Source organism: Halichoeres trimaculatus, unplaced genomic scaffold, assembly GCF_033239565.1.
Source record: "Halichoeres trimaculatus isolate MK-OKI-2021-1 unplaced genomic scaffold, fHalTri1.1 fHalTri1_scaffold_15, whole genome shotgun sequence".
In the NCBI taxonomy this organism is placed as follows: Eukaryota; Metazoa; Chordata; class Actinopteri; order Labriformes; family Labridae; genus Halichoeres; species Halichoeres trimaculatus.
The window spans coordinates 23,955,364-23,975,996 of record NW_027437193.1 but is presented as its reverse complement, the minus strand read 5'-3'; the positions used below and the strand labels follow the sequence as shown (position 1 = coordinate 23,975,996).

The window sequence follows — 20,633 nt, the reverse complement described above, 5'->3', positions numbered from 1 at the left end:
TTGCAAGAATCCATTGCTTTGAACCATGACCGTCTTTTTTTTTTTTTTTTTTTTTTAAAGAATATTGAAACACAAAGAATGTATTTTCATGTAATTGTTGTGATGTTAGTTGCCTGTATAAACTTGTACTGAGAAGAAATTCAACAACAAACTGAAATGTCTCAATGTTTTTTAATGATGAAAAAGGGTCAGGTATCAATTCAAATATCTTATTGTATTCATGCTCTACCAGAAGACAAGTAATACTGCAAAAAAAAATAAAAATCTAACAGATGCTATCAGCAAGATCTCATGCTAATCTTAGGAGACGATGGACTCACTATCAGACAACAGCATAACTGTGTCTAATTAAATACCCAATACGAAGCAACATGATTAAACACACGAGAGAAGGGACATTTGGGTTTAAATAGTAATCTATGAACCGATCATCCACAGACACTATAAATGGTTAAGTTGCTGCAGCAGGTCAACTGGACATTTGAAGGCCTGGACAAGTCTTAATAACGCCCTGCATGGCCAGAGCTGACTCAAAACTCTGCCCAGAGCCATTACCTACCCCTAAGGAAAAATCTGAACAAGTTCTTACCATTAGTGTGTGCATTCTCAACAGATGCAGAAAACAATAGAGTACCTGTCACTTTAAAGTCTGTTGGCATTCTCTCTTCACTCAACCAGTCCTGTAACACAGCCAATATCCACAGGGCGTTGTGTTATTGTTGTTTCGTGTCTGTTTTCTTTGATTTGATTGACTTCTCATTCACTCAGCGGCCTGAGGGTTTTAACATCCCTTGCTAGTCTCTGTTTGGGTTTCCTCCCAAGAAATCGTGAACTAAAATTTTTGTGTTCCTCAAATAAATTGAAGAAAATAATAAAGATACCAGCCAGCCAATTTAAAATACTTTGGCTGATTTCTTTCTCGCTTTTTTAAGGAATTGTCTTTGTTTACCTGTGCCATGTATCCCATAATTTCCACATATGCTAAATTAGAATGCAAACTGAAACTGACGTTGTTGCTTGAGTGCCAACAGGGAGAGATAAAATGTGCCTGGTGGTCATTTATCTGGTTGTCATTCTGAGAATTCATTTCCATTATGATGAGGTTTTGACCAATCAGAATCATCCATTTACCACAGCTGGGTAGCAGCATAATTATGTAAAGTAAACATTGTAGAAGAAGAGCAGCTTTGCACAGTGCAGGGCAAAATTCAGAAACCCATCTGAAGAGTCATAGCAAGCCATGCTTCCATGATTTAGTGTGTGCTTTGGAGTGTAAACTAGATTTTCTTTTTAATGTTACCAACTATGTGTCTAGATGTTTCTGTTTTCAAGATGAACTGGCTTTAGGAAAATGAAGAGGATAAAATCATAGCAAGTAGCCTGAGCTGGGTTCTGTTCACTAGCAGCTCTCTCAGAAAAGCCAACCCCCCTCTCTTGTCCTACTAAATCCTGTTTGGCAAGAGCACTTCAGCAGTTGCTTGTGCTCAAATACAGTCGCCATGGGCCAGTATGGATTTATATCCTCACCAGTAAACAACCTGAAGACACAATGGTCAGGAGAGATACTAGGCCCCCGATATAAAAGGAAGACAAGAGGAAAGGGTTGGCATGAAGTGGAAAGCCGTCTGACAAGCTGACATTGCACTGTTACTTGAGAAATATGTTGAATTTAAATAGCCTTAAGAAGCACGTTTCCCTTAATAACAGTGAAAAAAGAGCAATTCCACTGTTTTCCATGCTCAAAGGCTAGTACAAGTCTACAGTTTTAATCAGTGATACCATTCAGACAAGAAAAATTGTGTCTTTAACTCACTCATATATTATCCTGACATCTTTTTTGTCCTCCATCTCTTCTACTCCAGAAAGAGCTGAGTCTTCCTCGCAGGGGAAATATGTAAGTATAACCTCTTTTCAGTCTCCTTTTGCTGCACTCTCTCATCCTCAAACTAGCTGAGCCAGGTGTCTGCCAGTTGACAGCTTTACTGCTCTCACATGCCGGCCCTTGCACATGTATACATTTACTTGACCCTCTCTTTAAGGAGAGGAACTTTATGAGGAGCGCCTGAGAGTCAGAGCTGTATTTCCCACTGCTCAGACAGGTTTCATGTAAAGTGAGAGATGAAGGGCAGAGATAGGTTGGGTAACATTTGATGTGATGAACTGGAGCAGTCAGTGTGTATGCAGGAAATCTCATTAGCATGTGGGTCAGTGTAGGTATCTCCTCTATCTGTTTATCTAAACCATGGCATGTGTTGAGTAAAAGTTCTCAGTTCTTATGAAGTTCTAGATAATACCCACATGAGGACTCATGCATGCCATGAGGAAGCTAGCTGTATGTCTGTGGCTCAGATAGGAAGCTTGTCCGTCAGACCAGTGTCAGTCCCAATACCGGCTCTCTGACCTGCTCAGGGACTTTCCCCCCTGCCTGTGGGGAAGAGATAAAACCTGGCTGTGAGTCAGAGGAGGAGCAGAATTACCTGAAACAGTAGAGAGCAGAACACAGACGGCAGCCATGATGTTTTTTGGGGTTTTTTTTTGGAGTTAAAACAGAAACATGCTGTCCTTGCTGTCTGTTCACACAGCAGCCATTTTCCTTTAATGGTATGCTCAGGTGGAATGATGAAGTGCTGCATAATTCTCAAGCTAAAGTTACAAGGAAAAAAGTCTGTGAGGATCTGGTTGATTTTTACAGCTGTTTAACAACAACATATATACATTAAAAATTTAGCTGAAATGAGGCAAGTGTCTCAAATTTACACGATTTGTACAATGACTTGCAACATGGACTGTAACAGCATTTAAGCTTTTAACTTTGAATGTGAGGCCAGAGGAAAATGACTTCCATTTGAATAAAGTGAACACTTTCAAGGTCTAGCACCCCTTATGTCTGAGTTCTCTTTAAAATCTATTTTACATAGCTCCTTCATTACAGTCTGACTGCACCGTTTTTGCACTTTCCCTGCTTCTCTTGTTGTCATCAGCACAATGGGACAGAAGAAGAGTAGAGAGCAGAGGTCTTCAACCTTTACTATCAAAGGAGCCATTTTCCTTCACCTCACTTGGATTCATGTCATTCTGTAGCCACAAAATCGGCTTTATTTTCCCCAAAAACACACGTGTATAAAATTTTAAACATGGTTATAGGGATGGGTTTCGACCAAATTCAGTCAAACGTACCGGGTACAGATTCATTAAAATCGAAAGGTACCATGTTTAGGTACCTAAATGCATCCTTGTGACTGCGAGAGGCTGGAAAAGTTGGTGATTTGCCATGCTGGACATGAACACAGCATTGCTAAGTTATATATTAAAGAATAAATATGTTAAATGGAAAAACTTTGAGATTTTATTCTGAAAAAAATAATTATTTATCTTTTTGCCACACAAACACAAAAAAGTATCGAAAAAGTTGGTACCGTTGAGTACTGGTTTGCTAAGTACCGGGCATAGGTACCTTATTGTTTCAAAAGTAAAAGTTATTCATCCCTACATGGTTATAATGTATTGAATACATATCCAAACAAGAAGTTTTTTAATTTATGAAAATGTAGAACTACAGAAAAAGGCTTGCATTTGATAACATATTTTTTTATTGTCTGCTAATTTCATGCCATCAAGCAGGGGTGTAAAACCTGAGGTTAGCCACAGATACAAGGAAAGTTGGTCGGCTGTTGAGGTTGTGAAAGATAAAGTAGAGAGGTGACAGGCTTAACTGCAAGCTGTGACGCATATTTAGTTCAACAAAATGTTAAATCGTGATTTTGTTTAGTGTTAGGGTAAGGGTTGGTGTGTTTTGGGGTTGGGGTTATCATGATTTTGGTCAGTGTCAGATTAGCGTTGTAACAAAAATATATTTTTTTCTAAATATACATTCTATAAATAATACTCATTCAAAGCTAAAAGGAGCCACTGCCAAAGAGTCAAAGAGCATGAGGCCCCAGAGCCATAGGTTGCGGACCCTTGGTAGAGAGTCTTATTTGGGGACCACAGAACTGCTGTTCTTTGCAGATGATGTTGCCCTGTTTGTTTTATCCTTTCACTTGTATATGTCAGCTGTTGGGGCTGGACGGTTTTGCAACAGTTAGCGCTGCAGCCTCACAGCTAGAAGGTTACCCGTTTGATTCCCAGTTGGCCTGGTGGGCCTTTCTGTGTTGAGTTTGTTGGTTCTCTTTGGGTAATCTGGCTTCCCCCCATGGTCCAAAAACATGCTCATCAGGTTAATTGAGCACTCTAAATTGCCCCTAGGTGTGAGTGTGTGCGTGAAAGGTTATCTGTATGTGTCAGCTCTGTGATTGACTGGGGATCAGTCCAGGGTGTACCCCGCCTCTTGCTCTAAGATGGCTGGGATAGGCTCCAACCACCTGTGACCCTGATCAGGATAAGCAGTGTGGAAAATGAAATGTGTGGTCAGGATCAGAGTTAGCCCTTCCAGGTCTAAGGCTATGGTCCTGACTCATAAAACGTTAGATTGCATCCTCTGAATTTGGATTAAGTCATGATTAGGTATCTCTGCTTTACTGGGTTTGAAGGACTGTGATTTATGTGTACCCCTTTGGCAAAATATCTTCAGGGGGCTGAAATGACTTCTCTTCACCTAACATAATCAGTTTCAGATTTCAGTGGAGTTGATAGTAGCAGGTAGAGGATGAGTACTTATCTTATCTGGATAAATCTGAAATGTCCTCTGTTAGGAAGTTTTTGTACATATAAAACTGCTAAGAAACCCTGGGGAGATCCAGAGCATTTGGATAGAATATAAACCTCAGAGGACAGAATATAAACTACCGAGGGCGTGAGCCCAGGGTCAGTGAGGAGATAGGAAAGAATGAGATGTCTGGACTATAATGCCTAATCTGCTGCCACCACTACCACCAGATTTCTATTAAACAGAAGAAATCATGCTGATAATTTTAGTTTTTCCGTTAAAAAGTTAGCTGTGCAATAAGTGTTTGAACACACTTTGAATCTTTGAGCATGTGGTAGTGCAGTCCTTGAAATCCATGATAATCACATGAGGATCTCAATATTCCCTGATGACAACATGTAGCATTCATGACTACTCGTGATTTCCATCACCATGAATCACAGCTTTGATAGGACTCATTGTATGTGTAATTTCACTTATCAAAAGATCCACTGAGATGAAATAAAGTATCTGACCCTGAAATCCTCATTGGACCATTCATCATTTCCCCTTATTTTACCGGGAGGTAAATGTGTTCTTGCTAGTCAGTCCACATTTCCGACAGTCCTTGAAGGAACCTTGAGTTTCTCCTCCCTCCGGATCGAGCTGACGCGGCTGCGCGTTGCGGCGCTGCTGTTGCTGCTGGAAAGTTTGTATCACTCGTCATATATCTGACAAAGCTATCACTCGACAATGTCGCATCCAGTGAAGGACGGACTGTTTGTTGAAATGTGCTCGTAACGTTCACCGAGAGAAGGAGCTGAACGGACATGGCCGCTACGGTCTCTCCTCACCACCGAGCTGCTGTGCCGCGGGACGGGGGTCAGTTTGTGACGGAGCTGAATGGAGTTTCAGCCGTTGGACATTGCGTACTAGCTTAACCTCCACCACAAACACCAGCTCCACAGGGGAAACTGGCCAACATGAGGCTCCCAGTCTAACAGAAGGATAATTTTCGTCTGCATTGGATATCGGACACCACCATCACCATGTCTGACCAAAACTACTACTGGACAGTGTTGCCAAGCTACAAAACTAGTTTTGTGACCGGGGCCATGATGAAAAGAACTAAGGGGTAACGAAATGTTTCCTTTCAGATAATAGGCTTTATTTATATACAGACACAAGCTGCACAGTGTCGTCCACACTGCCGCAAAGCGGAAACGTCTGTCGAGTGTGTAGTTGACATCAGCTCCCTGCTGTGCTTTGCTATTCACTGTCTGACAAACACTAATTTGTTGAACGTTTATGCTGAGCAGTTTGATTCCCAGCACGTAAATGCGTCCCCCGCAGTGTCTGGTGTCATTATCATCATGCAGCTCAGATTGATACTGCCTCTGTGGTGTCTGTGATAGCCCACGGTACCTAACTGTATGTGTCGGATACATCCGCCCTAGTTTTTGTTTCCGACAGCGAAACGTGGCCATTATAGAGGCTTGTCTTGTGAATGTGGGCAGACTGCATTGTCTGCTACCAGCTGTCGCATACAACGACACAGTCCTGTCCCTGTGCTGCTGATCGATACTCTGATCTAGTTAGTGGGGCTGTAGTGTTTTTGATGTGCCTTATTCTTCTAGGTTAATGCAATCCACACTCAGAGTGGGGCTGTGAAATCATCTGTAAGGAGTCTGAATAACAATCAGTGAGGGTAGAGAGATCTTATCGGTAGTTTCTGCTTTTTATACCATCTGAGGTTATATCCTCTAATCGTATTATAGTGAATTATTGTTAATGTAGCACAGTATGCCTCTGCTGTTGTTTATATTAGTGGCATCTTCTATAAAGCGCTGGTGAGAAAACCCCTCATCTTAAAATTTGTGAGTCATCCCCAATATTAACAGGCTTCCAGAGACATCACTCTGGGTACAACACTATCTACTTTTCCATGGAGCTTGGAAAATGCATCAGTCATCTCCCCCTTTCAGCGCAGCAGCATGACTTTTAATGTAGCTCAGTGAGTAAATGCAGCCCCTTCACTATCACCAGCAGACATGTGAGACTCGCAGGCCTACATCTCAGTGGCCTACATTCATCATGCTTACATGGCTGCACGCCCTGCAAGGTCCATGACAAACCACTATTGTTGGTCCCAAATATGAGTAGCCTCATCACCACCAGCTGGTGATGAAGCTCCGTCATGGTCATGGTGCGATACAGAGATGCTTTCATGCCTGTTTGTGTTCCGAGCTCTGTGGTGTGAAAAACAAGAGTCTGTTTATTTATTTCCTTTTTTGCTTTAGATTGTTCACACTCTCAGAGTTCTCTCTGTGTTTGGTGTCATGCTGAAGCCAAAGTCACACATTCATTGGCTCTCTTCCCTTTCTGTTGCTGTGCCACCTCTGCCACTTTGATGCTTTTTGGGTTGGGGGCCATATACTGTAAGGAAATCTGCCTTAGCACCGACCCAGAAACGTCAGGCTCTGTTAATGTTGTCTCAGCCCCTCAATTATTTTAGGCCATTGCCAAGGAGAAACAGAGATGGCATTGAGCTCAACATGATGAAACAGAGAGCATGATGGGATTACATCCAGCTTTGTGGGGGGAACGGAAAAACAAACTGAAAAGGATCTCTAATCCTATTCCAAATGTCGACTGTATAGAGTGAGCACTCGGCACAAACAGGCACCTGATGTATTCACAGACATAGAGGAAGAAAATAACATTTGAACTTTAAAGCTACCGCACCGTAATCACACTAGAAGCATCTATGTGGGAGCGTCAGAGTAATTTCACTCAGTCATATCTGCCAGCTTTTGAAGCACTCTGCTAGTCGACACTTTTATACGTGACCTTTCAGAAGAACAGGGTTTTCTTCCAGAGCGCCAAAGAGGTGACTCATTTTTAAAAGAAAATAAATACCAGCAATTAAAAAACCCAATTTGGACGAAAACTTGTCCAACAAAGGCAACACTGATGCAAGTTAGAGCTGGCTACACTGACGGATGGAAAAACAATCTGATCATTGATTTCCTCCCCTATAGACCAGTCTCTGTTGTCTATGTTTTGGGAATGAAGCTTTACTGGTATGGACTGTATGTTATGTCCTGCAGCACACAGTTATGTCATTGGGGCCGATGAGTTTGAGTATTTCTGTGCATCATTGTATATCAGGCAACTAGAGCTGTTTTTTTTAAGGGTCAGATTCTTCCAGATGTTTCCAGGGTACATCATCCCAGATCCCATCCCATCAGAGTTTAACGGGCTGTCTATTCTGGATTATTTTAAAGATATGAGTTGTTATGTAAATGAACTCTGTTTTGGGAACTCCACTTTGTGAGATAAGAGACACTTGGCCTGTCACGATAATCAATAAATCGATTGACCGAACGATAAATAAAAACGTCCTCGGTAAGTTTGCCAGCCTCGATAAACTGACATGTGTACACATGTTTGTTTTCCTCCTCTCTTTCAACCAGGCTGAATGAGAAGATGGCTCACTACGTCTATCTTTCCTAACAACGGGGTGCATAGGTCCTATAGCGGATTTATAGCGGGGTGAGCATCTGTCAAAAATGCGATCTTTGGCACCTTTTGCGACGGGGCTGCTCGCGCGTACGCACGGAGAGAGCTGAGGAGGAAACACGCTAATATGAGCTAAGGAGGAAACACGCTAATATGAGTGATGGCACGAAAGATACAGTTCTTAAGCCGCCTGCCACAGTCCCAGTGTGGGAATATTTTTTTTTTATCCGAATGAATAAAGTGTGAGCTCATGAACACCAACGAGCTGATATGTCGCATTTGTTTGAAAATAGTGGCGACAAAGAAGAAGAAGGGGAGGTGCAGCGGAGCCTTGTTCTATGACAATCCGCTCTTACTGAGGCTTTTGGTCTGCAAAGTAAATAGAAATAAAAGCCCCAAATGGTGGGCGCTCAAAGACAGATACATTGCCAAAGAAATGCAGCCCTTCAATACGGTTGAAAGCCTGAAATGTTAAAAATGTTTGACAGACAGTACTGATTGACTGGGAAAAAGTACATGTTACAAACAATTCAGGAACTGTATAAACTCCCTTTTATTTAGGCTATAGTTTTTATTGTTGTTATTTTTTTTGGAGTTTCATTTTTTCTTTAGAGACAGGGTCTATGTTTTATTGTTTTTGATTAGTATTAATTATTTTCATTGACATGTATTTTTTTCTAAAAGAGAGTCCATTTCATTTTCATTGTATTTTTTTTCTCTTTCTTGTTTGTTAAATTTATTATATTTTTTGTTTAATTTATTTTATTTAAAAGATCCTGACCTTTTAATTACAGTTAAATACTCTTAAGAAATTAAAGTTTCTTGCTTTTGATATGGTGTACTCACTTTATTATCCTATTTATCATAATTACATCAATGAAAAAATGGAAAAAAAATCAAAATAATAATGACAATAATATTGTTTATCGGCAATAATACTTTGGAAAATTATCGTGACAGGCCTAAGAGACACTAAATGTTTTACAACAAAACAAAAATTTACCCACAGGTTGTTCCATACAGTATATTTACATACAAACAACCATACATGTTCGTAGCCATGCGTCTGTGTTTACATGTAAACAAAAAGAACAGTATCAGTTATTTGTCATCGCGATCCACAACTTGAGGTTCAGAGGTCGAGGGTGTTTTGTTTTATTGTACCGATGATAGCACACAGTAAACAGCATGTGCTGAGTGGTTGTGTTTGTAATTGTGTTGCATAAGCAAATGTTTTCTCTCTTCTGTTTGTCTGCCTCCTCTCACAGCACCCGCAACAACAAGAGAAGGAGTTTGGCGGTTGGGACCCCATCACCCACACTGTCACGACCGCTCTCACCTCTCCCACTTGCCACAGGTGCTAATGCTTTTGTTGTTTGTCTGTGTGTTTGTGATTAAGTGATGCCGTACTGTGATTAGATCTCAAGCTAATGACATGTAGATTGACACGATCACATGAGGAAGATAAAAATGTTAGCCTTGGCACACCGTGAGCTTTATGTTTGATGCTCCGTATCACAAGACAACATTGGTTTTCACTGTGATGGGTTCATCGTGTTCTCTGAGTGCATTAGTAGTTCTCTTCTTCCTGATGATGTTTGTCATTTGGCTTCCTTAAGGCAACTCATTCCTCAATCCAGCTGCCTGAAGTGGGATATTAAGAGTCATTCATTCTCTGCTCCCTTTTTTTAAGTGACTCATGGTGGGGTAGTGCTTTGCCCTCAGGGTCTGGCATAAAAACCCATCAGTGACCTTTTTTAAGAGGATGTATTGTGATCAACAACAGTCTGCTGAAACACAGGCCTACTCAACTCCTGTGGGAGTTTGACTTTCATTAATAGATTTGTTGTTTCATGTTGAAAATGAAGTAAAAGTAGTCCACAGTATGATGATTCATGCAGATTAACATTATAATGTCATCATGTAAAACACGGGGGTGGCCAGTAGATTGCTCAAATTGGTAATAGTTTATTTCAGCTTTAACTTGTTTACTAAAAATGTAACTGTGTTTTTGTCTTCAGCTGGCAGCAGCCCTTCAGAAAGCCCCAGAAATGTCTCTGCCAGCACCTCTGCCAACTTCCAGTTTGCCCGCAGGTAAGAATTCACTCAAGTGCTTTTTAATGCGGACTCGATTTTCTGAAAAGGGAAGTATTTGTAAGACTGACTCTGACCTCAGACTGACTTGATTGACTTTAGAGTTGGCACATACTTTTTCCAGCAAAAATGTGAACTGGCAAAACAGCAGACAGTTTGAACACAGGAAAAAACATCAGCAATACAAATGCAAAGAAAAGAAACAACAGAGCATTTTAGTTATTTATTTTTGGCCAAATGTGAAGCACCCTGCGTGAACCGAAGAAACTTGGCTCCAGAGCTCTGGATGAATAATGAACACGCCCTGGCTTGTTCCTTTTTACCCCTGTAGAGGGAACGAAGCGAGAGGGAAGCAAGTCCAACCAGCTGAAAAGGCCCCAGGGCCACTCGCTGGACACCGGTCCTGGCATTTTTCAAGCCAATTACTGTGGCAAGTCAGCACACTCATTACTCTGGGCTGCTGTGATTATGGGCAAAAGAAAATACGAAGCTTTCCCACTTATCAAGCAACTGTGTGCACCGTTACAGGGGTTCGAGGGGAAGGTGGCTGGAGCTGGTCCAGACACAAAAGTAGTCTGTTTTGCAACCTGCTAGAAGGAAGAGTTTGGGCCAAACAGCAAGATTTGAGGCAGATGCTTAAAAAGAGCTGTAGTATACAAAGAAAAGCAGTCTCAAACATCATGTCATATGAATTAGCATTTATTGTTGCAGTGCAGTATTGCATATTGCACCATCAGCTCAAGTATGTCAAGGGGACGTCTCCTGATAGCATTGCTGTGCACAAGCCTGCATGACTCATCTAAATTTATTGAGACTTTTTAAGCTGCCAGGGTGGAGACTGATGCTGTGGCTGCACTTTTGAGAGCTCCACCAGCTTTATTTGTTATTCATACTGGCCAGCTGTTTGTTCGATTATTTTGTCAAGTTAACGGGCAAGAGCCAGGCACACAATAGTTGGCATTTACACAAAGAATAATACTTTCTTTTTAATACAACCTGATAAGGATACAGTGTAATTGGTGAGGCTTAATCGTTTTGCTGCAGCTCCCTCTTATGCATAAAAGATGCTTTCATATCCTCAGGGTGTAAGTCCTGCCGACACCCTGGTGCACAATAGTTTTTTTTCTGAAATACCCCAGGCATTGATTTAAATCTATTAAAAACCTTGTTTTTAATCGAAGCCTCTATTCCCTTAAGCACTGCACGATCGTAATAAAGAAACCTAGTGTCCGTGGAGAGGCATTCAGCTAATGATATACAGATCAAATAAAGTAGAGAACACACACATCTGAGTAACCTGACTAGTCCAGAGATTTCAGCCACACTCACATCAGAACCATCCAATTTCATAGTGTCACCCCTGATTTAGCTACACGTCCCCAAGTGCTGGTTGGTGCAGGAAAACATTCAACCATCTTTGTCAGCATAGATTGAATCAGGGAAGGAAACTGGGCCACGTCCTCCGAGTGCCATATTGGAAGGAGAAAGTAGGGGAAACAGTGAAGACAGAGGCACCATCAGTCCAGGAGGAAAATTTCACACATTAAAGTTCAGGTTTTCTGTTTGTAGTAGCGGTCAGGGTGGGTGTTTAACAGTTGAAGTGTAGGCGATGTTTATGGCTGTATTTGTCAGTGTTGGCGTGTGTGTGTGTGTGTATTTATGAGTCACAAGCAAAGTGTCTGTGGATCTCAGTGCTGCAGTATGATAACAACTTGGCAGGTGTTCAGCAGCAGCAGAAGCAGCAGACTGCCACTGGTTGTGATCTGTGACAGACGAACAGAGCTGTGACTCTGACAAGCAGACTTCATCTGTCACTATCATTAAACAGTGCTTCTTTACTCTTCTCACTTTGTGTCTCCACCCGCCCCTCTCTGCCCCCTTCCTCATCTTGTTTTTTCAGTAGTCAGCTGGCCCGCACTGAAAGGTAAGAGACAGTCTACAGTTTCACAGCACAGTCACAAGGACCTTAATGTAAAAAATATGAATGCAGTCTAGTATTACAGTGTTATGTTTTAGGATATCTACAGTTCTATGGTTTCATTTAGCAAATGCTTTTGTCCAAAGCGATGTACAACACAAGCAAGAATTTAGACGGAAGAAAAATCTAGTTAGGGCTACAAAGTGCTTAAGTTATTTTGCTGCAGGCGCTTCCATTAAAGGATAAGTTCGGTTTATACAGCTTTTACAGTGTTTATAGAATGAAGTAGAACAAATTACTCACCCAGAAGGCTTTCCTGATCCAAGCAGTGCTTCAGGAGATATTTAGATCCAAAATCGTGCAGCGGACGTCCGTATAATGGGATCCATCGGGGCATAGACAGCGCCGCTCCTAAAACTGCATCAATCGTCCAAAAACTCATGTTTTTCACCAATATTCCATGATGGTCTGCTCCGGGTTAGTCCTCTGCTGCAGTCTGTGTCACTCCAGACAGCGCTGTGTGGCTGTAATGACCTCTGAACTGACAAAGACTTTGTTTACGTTTGCCCCTCAAAGAAAGGAGAAAGTGCAGTCAGCTCTCCAGAGAGTACTGCGCATGCGCGGAGGGGCAATTGTAAACAAAGTCTTTGTCAGTTCAGAGGTCATTACAGCCACACAGCGCTGTCTGGAGTAACACAGACTGCAGCAGAGCACTAACTTGGAGCAGACCATGATGTAATATTGGTGAAAAACATGAGTTTTTGGACGATTAATGCAGTTTTAGGAGCGGCGCTGTCTATGCCCTAATGGATCCCATTATACGGTCGCCACTGCACGATTTTGGATCTAAATATCTCCTGAAGCACTGCTTGGATCAGGAAAACCTTCTGGGTGAGTATTTTGTTCTTCTTCATTCTATAAACAATGTAAAAGCTGTATTAACTGAACTTATCCTTTAAGAGAAGGATTTTTTTAAATAAATAATGTAGAATAATGTAGCCAACTAACCACAATTAATTGCTGCAACAATATACTTCAACCTTCAACAACATTCTGTGATTAGTGCTGAAAATTCACTAAGAGCTGGTCTGAGACCTTCTGACTCATTCTACCCCTGAGGACAAAGAGGAGAAGGTCAGATTAAGAGCTTAAGTTTTCCCAAAACAGATGAGTTTTCAGACATCTCTTTAAAGTAGGAAGGGACTTTGTGGATCGTATAGAGTTAGGTAATTTATACCACCATTTGAACACAACAGAGGAGAAGAGTTTGGCTAGAGATTTAGAGCCACGCTGGTTTGGGAGCACCAGGCGTCTTTCACAAGCAGAGTGTAGTAGGCCAGAAGGAGTGTAGACCTGGAAGAGGGACCCCAGGTAGGCAGGAGCTGTTCTTGTCAATGTCTTATAAGACAGAAGAAGAGCTTTGAATTTGATTGGAGCTACTACTGGAAGGATATGTTTGATATAGTGTGATTCTCAGAGGTGGAACACTCAAACGCTATTGCAGTGTGACACTACTCTGTCCTGGCATGCAAGCTCTGAAAATTCAGGAAATCTGACAAATCATTTTTTAACAGCATGTTCATTGATTTTTTTAACAATATTTCAAGACATACAACTACAATCAAATAAATTATAAGAAATAAATACATATATGCACACATTTATAAAATAAGAGGGAAAAAAAACAACAAAAACAAATTTACAAAATGTTTCTGCATTTTTTTTTAAACATTTTTGCAGATCGTAATTATAGACATTGCCAACTCTTTACCAGCCTAGCTCAAGATATGACAGATCTTCAGATTACTAAATAGGCCCAAGAAATTGTCAAATAATTTTACTCCTCTCATGATTAGTCAGCAGCTAAAAGGATGATAGCGAGAATCTACAGCAACATGTTGGCTGAACTTTATATTTGACAACCTATTGATTATCACAACAAAGCTGATGTAAGCTTACATTTAGATAGCATAACATTTATTTTTTCATTATATATGCATTATATAAGTTTGATTTACTGTGTAACAGAATGTTAATGCAGCTAATGTGGATCAATGACTGAGAAGTGTGTCACTGTTTTGTTTTCGCAGAGCGGACGGCCGAAGATGGTCAGTGGCGTCAGTTCCCTCATCTGGATACTGCACCAACGCACCCAGTTCATCTGTATCTGTAAGCTCTCCCTCTGTTCTCTCACTGTCACTTTCTTCACTTCCTCTCAACCATCCGTGCCAGTGCTGTCCGTCTCTTTTCTTCATCAGCTATTCAACCACTCATCCAGACTGCTGCCATGGGACCATTTGGCTCCTCGTGTTACTAACGCTCAGTGTATCAATCGGTTTACAGGGCTGTGGTGTCTTGTAAACTCATGGTGCTGACTGACTGAACTGTAAATCCCATCAGATTACACCCAGCGTGAGCAATAAATCAGCCTGTAAATGGTTGTTGATTTACAGCGGACTCTATTTTCAGAGTGCGTTGTTTTCCAAAACCACTCTGCAGCTGGACTGTATGAGCTATGAATATGTTTGACACCTTTCAACCAACACCTTATAAAAAAAACCTGCTCACACTGAATCATGTGATGAGGGCTTCTGATCCAGCTCGTCTTTACTTTGTCATTGAATCTGAAGCTCCTATTCACACCGATTAGGGCTGCAACTGACCATTGTTTCTGATGTCAATCAATCCAATGTTTTTTTCTTCGATTAGTTGAATAGTCACAATTATTTTGTGTTTCAACCTAATTTGGCATTTCCACTGCATTTACCTTGAGCTAGATTCTTGCCTCTGATTGGTCAGCCCTGTGTCATGTGAGCAGGTAACAGAGAAATTAAGTTGTTGTTGGCTGTATTGGTTGGCAAGACCGCTTATCAGTGACCTTGGGCTTGTTTTCTAATGTTTATTTACTTATTGTGGCTTGCTTTGCTCTCTGTGTAATCTCGCCTTACTCTCCCAGCTCTCCATGACAATACGTTTAGTTTCATTTCCCTACATACACTGCTTTCACTACACTCGTGTGCACTCCGCCCCTCCGCCTCCCCACTGAGAGTTACCAGTGCACTGTGAGCTTGAATGAGCTCCATTGCATAAATTTCCTTTTTTTTAAAAAAGTTAGGGGAGTTTTGAAACTAGATTGTGACTCAAATCCTGAGAAACTGTCTGTAACAGAGAGAGAAGAAGACTCTCTAAATGACATTATCAGGCACTAAACACCGTTAGCTGTCAGTCTGTCCAAGCTGGAGATGCAGAAATTACCCCTACAGCAGTGTTTTTGTGCAGCAGAAGCCCAGGGCGCACGCACCAAACACACCCTCCCTGCGAGAGCCTTATTTAGTGGTGTTTTTGTGTGAAAATAACACACTGAAAATTCTCTGAATAAAGCATGAATGCAGACCGATATCAGAGTTTTTCGATGGGAGTCTGTTTATTTGTGTTTTTGGTCAAGTAAAAATTGGCCCCGTCTGAATGCAGAGGTAAACGTCTGACGAGTAGGGAGGGGGTGTTTGGTGTGAGCGCTCTGGGCTTCTGCTGCACAAAAACACTGCTGTAGGGGTAATTTCTGCCCTGAACCTTGTGATAGGACCCAACTTGTTCCATCCCGGAGTATCACTTTAAGGCTATGTATGAGTTAAAGTGGCAATATATGTGTGGAAATATTTAAACATACTAATTTTAGGCAAAAATATGAATGTCAGTGCCTAAAAAGTTCCTGATATAAAGTTTTAAAAATATGATTGGGATGCAAGAGACGTCAGAGGGATTTCTTTGGCTATTTCAGTGCTTGATCACTACATTTGTTTGCCATCTCCAAGCTGCAAGCTGTTAACAGTCAAATGTTTACACAGTGTTTGTCATCTGCAGAATCTTGAAACTCAACATCTCATAAAGGCGAGTGGAGAACTTCACACCATCACAAGACCGTTACTTGACAGTCTGGCAGACCATTCTTTGTGCAGACAGTTTTTTTGTTTGATACCAAAACAGCTGAGTGCAGATGGGCTTCTTTTTTTCCCACTCCTTTGATGACTCAGCCATAGCAAGACACGTCCAGTGATGATGCATGTCTCCATCATCATCAGCTTTTATCCCACTTTCCATGGCAAACAGGAAGTCGGAATGAGTCTCTTTCCCACTGATTTCCTGAAACAGTCATACAACCTTCAAATGGGATTTTTGGTGACGACCAACGGCCTGAAACAAAACTTAAACGACTTTGTACTTTAAGTGATTAAGTGACGTGTTTTTGAGTCTTTAAGGTTTAATATTTAACCAGGTGACCTCATACAAAAAGGGTTTTCACTCAGTGTAGCCCCTTCAAACAAGGGAAAGTACAGGAATAACAGCTCTTATCTCTAAAAAAACACAGGTCTTGTGGATAGACCTGCTTTCTTTTTCCTGAATGACATCACAAATGACCCAGGATTGTGTAGTTTCATATTTCCTTGTGCAGCTTTTCACCCTGCTACGCCCATCAGCTATTTGTCGGCAGTTTCTTCGCCGTTTATCTTAAAACGCTTTTCTTGAAAGTCATTACTGAAACTGCAGTTGGCTGTAAAAACAATACCCGTCTCCTCTGTCACGGCTGTAATTTTGTACGGCCAACCACATGGCTCAGAGATGGTAAGGTCAGCCCTCCCAGCACAATGCCCCTTTCAGGCTCTGTGTCAGTGAGGTCTTTATGCTGCGCCCTCCCTCTCTCTTCTGGCACGTCTCTAGTTTCCTCCTCAGGATGTCAGTCTCTTTTTGTTGTTGTTTTTCTTTCTGTTTTCCTTTCTGTTGATCTTTTCCTCTGTGACATGAGCCACTCTTCCCTTTGCTTCTCCTGCATCGAAACACAACATCCCCGCTCAGATAGGAGTCCTCAGAAGTTCCAGGGTGCATGTCACAGTTTGGCTCAGAAAGAGAAAATGAAAGCACGCATGGCCAACAGCTCAGCCGTTGCTAGTTGCTTCAGGGCATGCTGCAGCAGGAAAGCCAAATCCTGGTGGAGGAGAGCAGAACACGTGTTGGAGCAGAAAGGGATTTAAGTAGTTTGAATTTATAGCAGCCTTTTGCAGTGTTTCCCTGCGAAGTGTTACATCTGATTCACATCTATAGAGGAACATGAAAGCCTTTAAGACTCTGAGTATTAACAGGATGATGAGTGAATCTGAGAGAGTGATGGCCTTTTAACACAAGATGTTATATCACCTCAGCTGCTTAAGCACAACCTGGCATAGATACAAAAGCACACGTTACTTTAAACAGTCAGCTGTTAATCATTGTTATTATCACAAATCTGAAACAGATTCATCAAAATAACTGTGGTGCACATTTTCCTCTCCATTCTCTGTCTCTCATTTACACACCCACCACTTCTCTTTCCCCTACTGTCCCCTCCTAGTCCTCTTCTTCCCAGGAGTTATTGCACCAGTTGCCCTTCCAGCCCACTCAAGATGATCTCCACTTCCTGTTCAAACATTTTCGGAGCACTGAGAGCGTGGCGGACGAAGAGGGAGCCCACACCTCGCCTCCTGTCAGGCTGCGCTCCCGCAGTCTCAGGTAGCGTTGATTTGGATTTCACACGAGCTACTTGCATTTGAGGACGTCTTGTCTTTGTCCCACTGAATTTTAGTAACACCACTCCTCTGGGAGGAGGGTTAATCTCATTAGATGAGTTTAACACAGGGGGCTGGCTCATTTTTAGACAGAGCTATGAATGAGGCCAAGATTGAAGAAAGTAATAAATGAGGTTTTGTCATACATTTCATAAATTATAATTAAGTAATAGAATAGAATAGAATTACTTTTTTGATCCCAAACTGGGAAATTATGGTGTTACAACAGCAGTTATCGTCAAAGCCAATTAAACAATGAAATATATACATGAACATAAGCGCTCAAATAACAACAAGTAGGATCATAAAAAATATATATAAACACCAGATTGTAGGGGTGATATTTGAAAGATAAAAGACAGTGGGGAAAAGAGAGAAATATTTAGTATTAAAGAGACGAAATCACTAAATCAGACACTAAATTCTTCTGTTTCAGAACAGACCTAAAAGATATGGCAAGTGAGATTCATGACCTTGTTTAAATAAGTGTGTAATCCCCGTGATGTAAAACATGTTTTGTTTCTGGTTACTTAGAATGAATCCTTTCATGCCTGGTCATTGCACACCGCCATATTTCTACAGTAGAACAAAAGGCAAATTATTAGAGACCATACAAGTTATTGTTGACACTTATAAAGCATCACAGGACCTTCTTGGCCTTGAGGGCCACCATTGCTGCAGGAGCTCTACCAAAAAGAGGGGAGTGAAAAGGAGAGTTTTATCTGACCTGTAGGTATCGCTTAATATTCCCATTTTCTACACATTGCTCCTACTTTATGAGTGATCTTGAAACAGTTTCACTTTTGAATAATCCATGATTTGAAATGAGATTCAGTTATTTCTAAATGCTGTTACTCAGAATCTGCAGTCTGATCAGATTCACCCCCCTAAAGTTTATGTTTGACAATCATAAAGGGAAACATTAGTCAGCTTTATCTGTGTTAGCTGGACCTGCTAACTACATAACTAGCCAAACATACCTTTTAGATTTAAAACAAGTCTCTGTGCCTTTAAATAAAAAAAAAAAGATAGCAGCTAAGTCAACTTCTTCATTTCCCAAGGTTCATGTATAAACAAGAGGAAGAAAAAAAGCACAATGAGTTTCTTTACTCATCAGTTTTTTGGAGCACCTGAGAGGTGGATAACTCTAGACCTGCCAACAGTCGTGTTTAGGCCGCAGTCTTCTGCTTTTTGATCCTTTCTCAAGCACCACGAGCTGATAGTGTGAGAGGGAGGTTTGCTTACTTTTACTGATTTACTATTTAGCTGAAGGAAACAAACATGATTTAAACAATGGAGAAAGGTGGCCTATAAATTAAAAAATCAAGTAAACAAATAAATCTTAATGGTACAAGTGAGTCGAAATTTAACAGAATAAAATAACTAAAATGGTTTTAACATCAAAGTTAGTGAAAAAACATCTCACTTTTGTAAAAAAAATACTTTTAAAATCTAGATTATCGTGTTAAAAAATCAATTTGATTGAAGCACCAGTGTGTTTATTACTGAAGTGCTTCACTCAGTAACTTTTGAGCCAGCTTTAGTCACATGTGGATGCTGATATGTGGTTGCTGGCTAAAGGATGTTGGCAGGTATGTAACTCCAATCAGAAACTCTTCTTCTTTTCCTCCACTGTGGTAAATTCAAAATTGCTAGCTATAAAGCTCATAGAAGGGCTACCACCTCCAGAAGGTCAAGGCATACAATTTGCAGCAGAGACAGAAACCCATCTCCAGCTCATTTTCCCTCTACTCCACAGCTTCCAGCTCAAACATGGATTTAACATCATTTTATGAGGAACAAAGTGAAGCTTTTGTGGCACTGCGGCCACTGACAAGCCTGCAGTTAGCATCACTGTGCTGCTAAGCAGCAGAGCTGTAAACAGAAACAAAAACATGTTGAATTTAGTTGCTCTGCCTCAAACCAGAAAGAGTAGTTTAAATGTTCTGCTCGTCTTTCATGTATGATTATAAAGAAATGCAAAACTGGCTCAAAGAATCTGATTGCGGCGTGGTTCAGGGAAAAACCCTCAGGGCTGCTTACTCCCTGGATCAGAGTGTAGCATTTCCTCATCATTTAGCTTGGCTGCTCTCATTAGACACTCTGAGAAAACCTCTAAATAGCTCCAGCACTGGGAGTTTCAAGGTTGCTGGGATTTTTATAATGGGCTGTTGAGGGAGTTTGCAACATCTTGTTTGGTTATTATTTCTGAGATAAACCCCAACCAGTTTCACATACGCAGAGGAGCTGAGACAGGCAATTTAGATATGTCTGCTGAGGAGAAATTACACACTTAAGATACCTGAGCACTTAACAAAAAGACATTTCTCCTCTTTAAAGTCAGTTAAATAGGGCTGTTGATAAGTTATTTGCTTAAAGATCATTAAACCTCCAAACACTTGGATCAAAATGGAGACTTTTGCTGCTAACTTTTATTGGTAATACATTGAATTAATGTAATACCTATAATCCATTAATTACCCATCTAACAAGCTGAATGTGTCGATAATAAAAATAAGGGTTGACGAGTGTCCAAGCTGCTCCTGAGGGTGTGAAAAGTATTTTGAAATTTCTTAAAATAGCCATCGAATTGCTATTGCCGTAAAATAAAACCGCTGCTGTGAAACTGCAACTGTCGTGGTGCCCTAGAAATAGAAGGCTGCATGTCATGTGTTGATATTGTTATTTGTAGAATGTGATGTAGAAGGGCACCACGAAGGCTATTTCTGAAGCACTTGATGACAGTGCATTGATTTGTAATGTGTACAGGCTGTTTTGAATGTGCCCTCCAGTAACTGAAGCCCTGCACGCATAACAGATGTGGCCTCAGACACACGAGAACCTGATCTTAATCACGTTAGTGTCGTTTTCAGACGTG

At 41.1% G+C, this 20,633-nt stretch overlaps 1 protein-coding gene across 2 annotated transcripts in view; it reads left to right on the top strand.

Moving 5' to 3' along the window:
* Positions 1 to 20,633, top strand: part of mast3a (microtubule associated serine/threonine kinase 3a) — a 39,647-nt gene that overhangs the window by 1,526 nt on the left and 17,488 nt on the right. The window contains exons 2-7 of one of the 2 annotated variants that reach the window (XM_074688025.1): positions 1,863 to 1,894; positions 9,415 to 9,503; positions 10,168 to 10,240; positions 12,141 to 12,164; positions 14,249 to 14,327; positions 17,542 to 17,699. In XM_074688025.1, the coding sequence (XP_074544126.1) occupies positions 1,863 to 1,894; positions 9,415 to 9,503; positions 10,168 to 10,240; positions 12,141 to 12,164; positions 14,249 to 14,327; positions 17,542 to 17,699 (455 nt within the window). Of the gene's footprint in view, positions 1 to 1,862; positions 1,895 to 5,298; positions 5,760 to 9,414; positions 9,504 to 10,167; positions 10,241 to 12,140; positions 12,165 to 14,248; positions 14,328 to 17,541; positions 17,700 to 20,633 lie in introns of those variants that run through there. The other variant, XM_074688024.1, reaches the window with a different exon arrangement.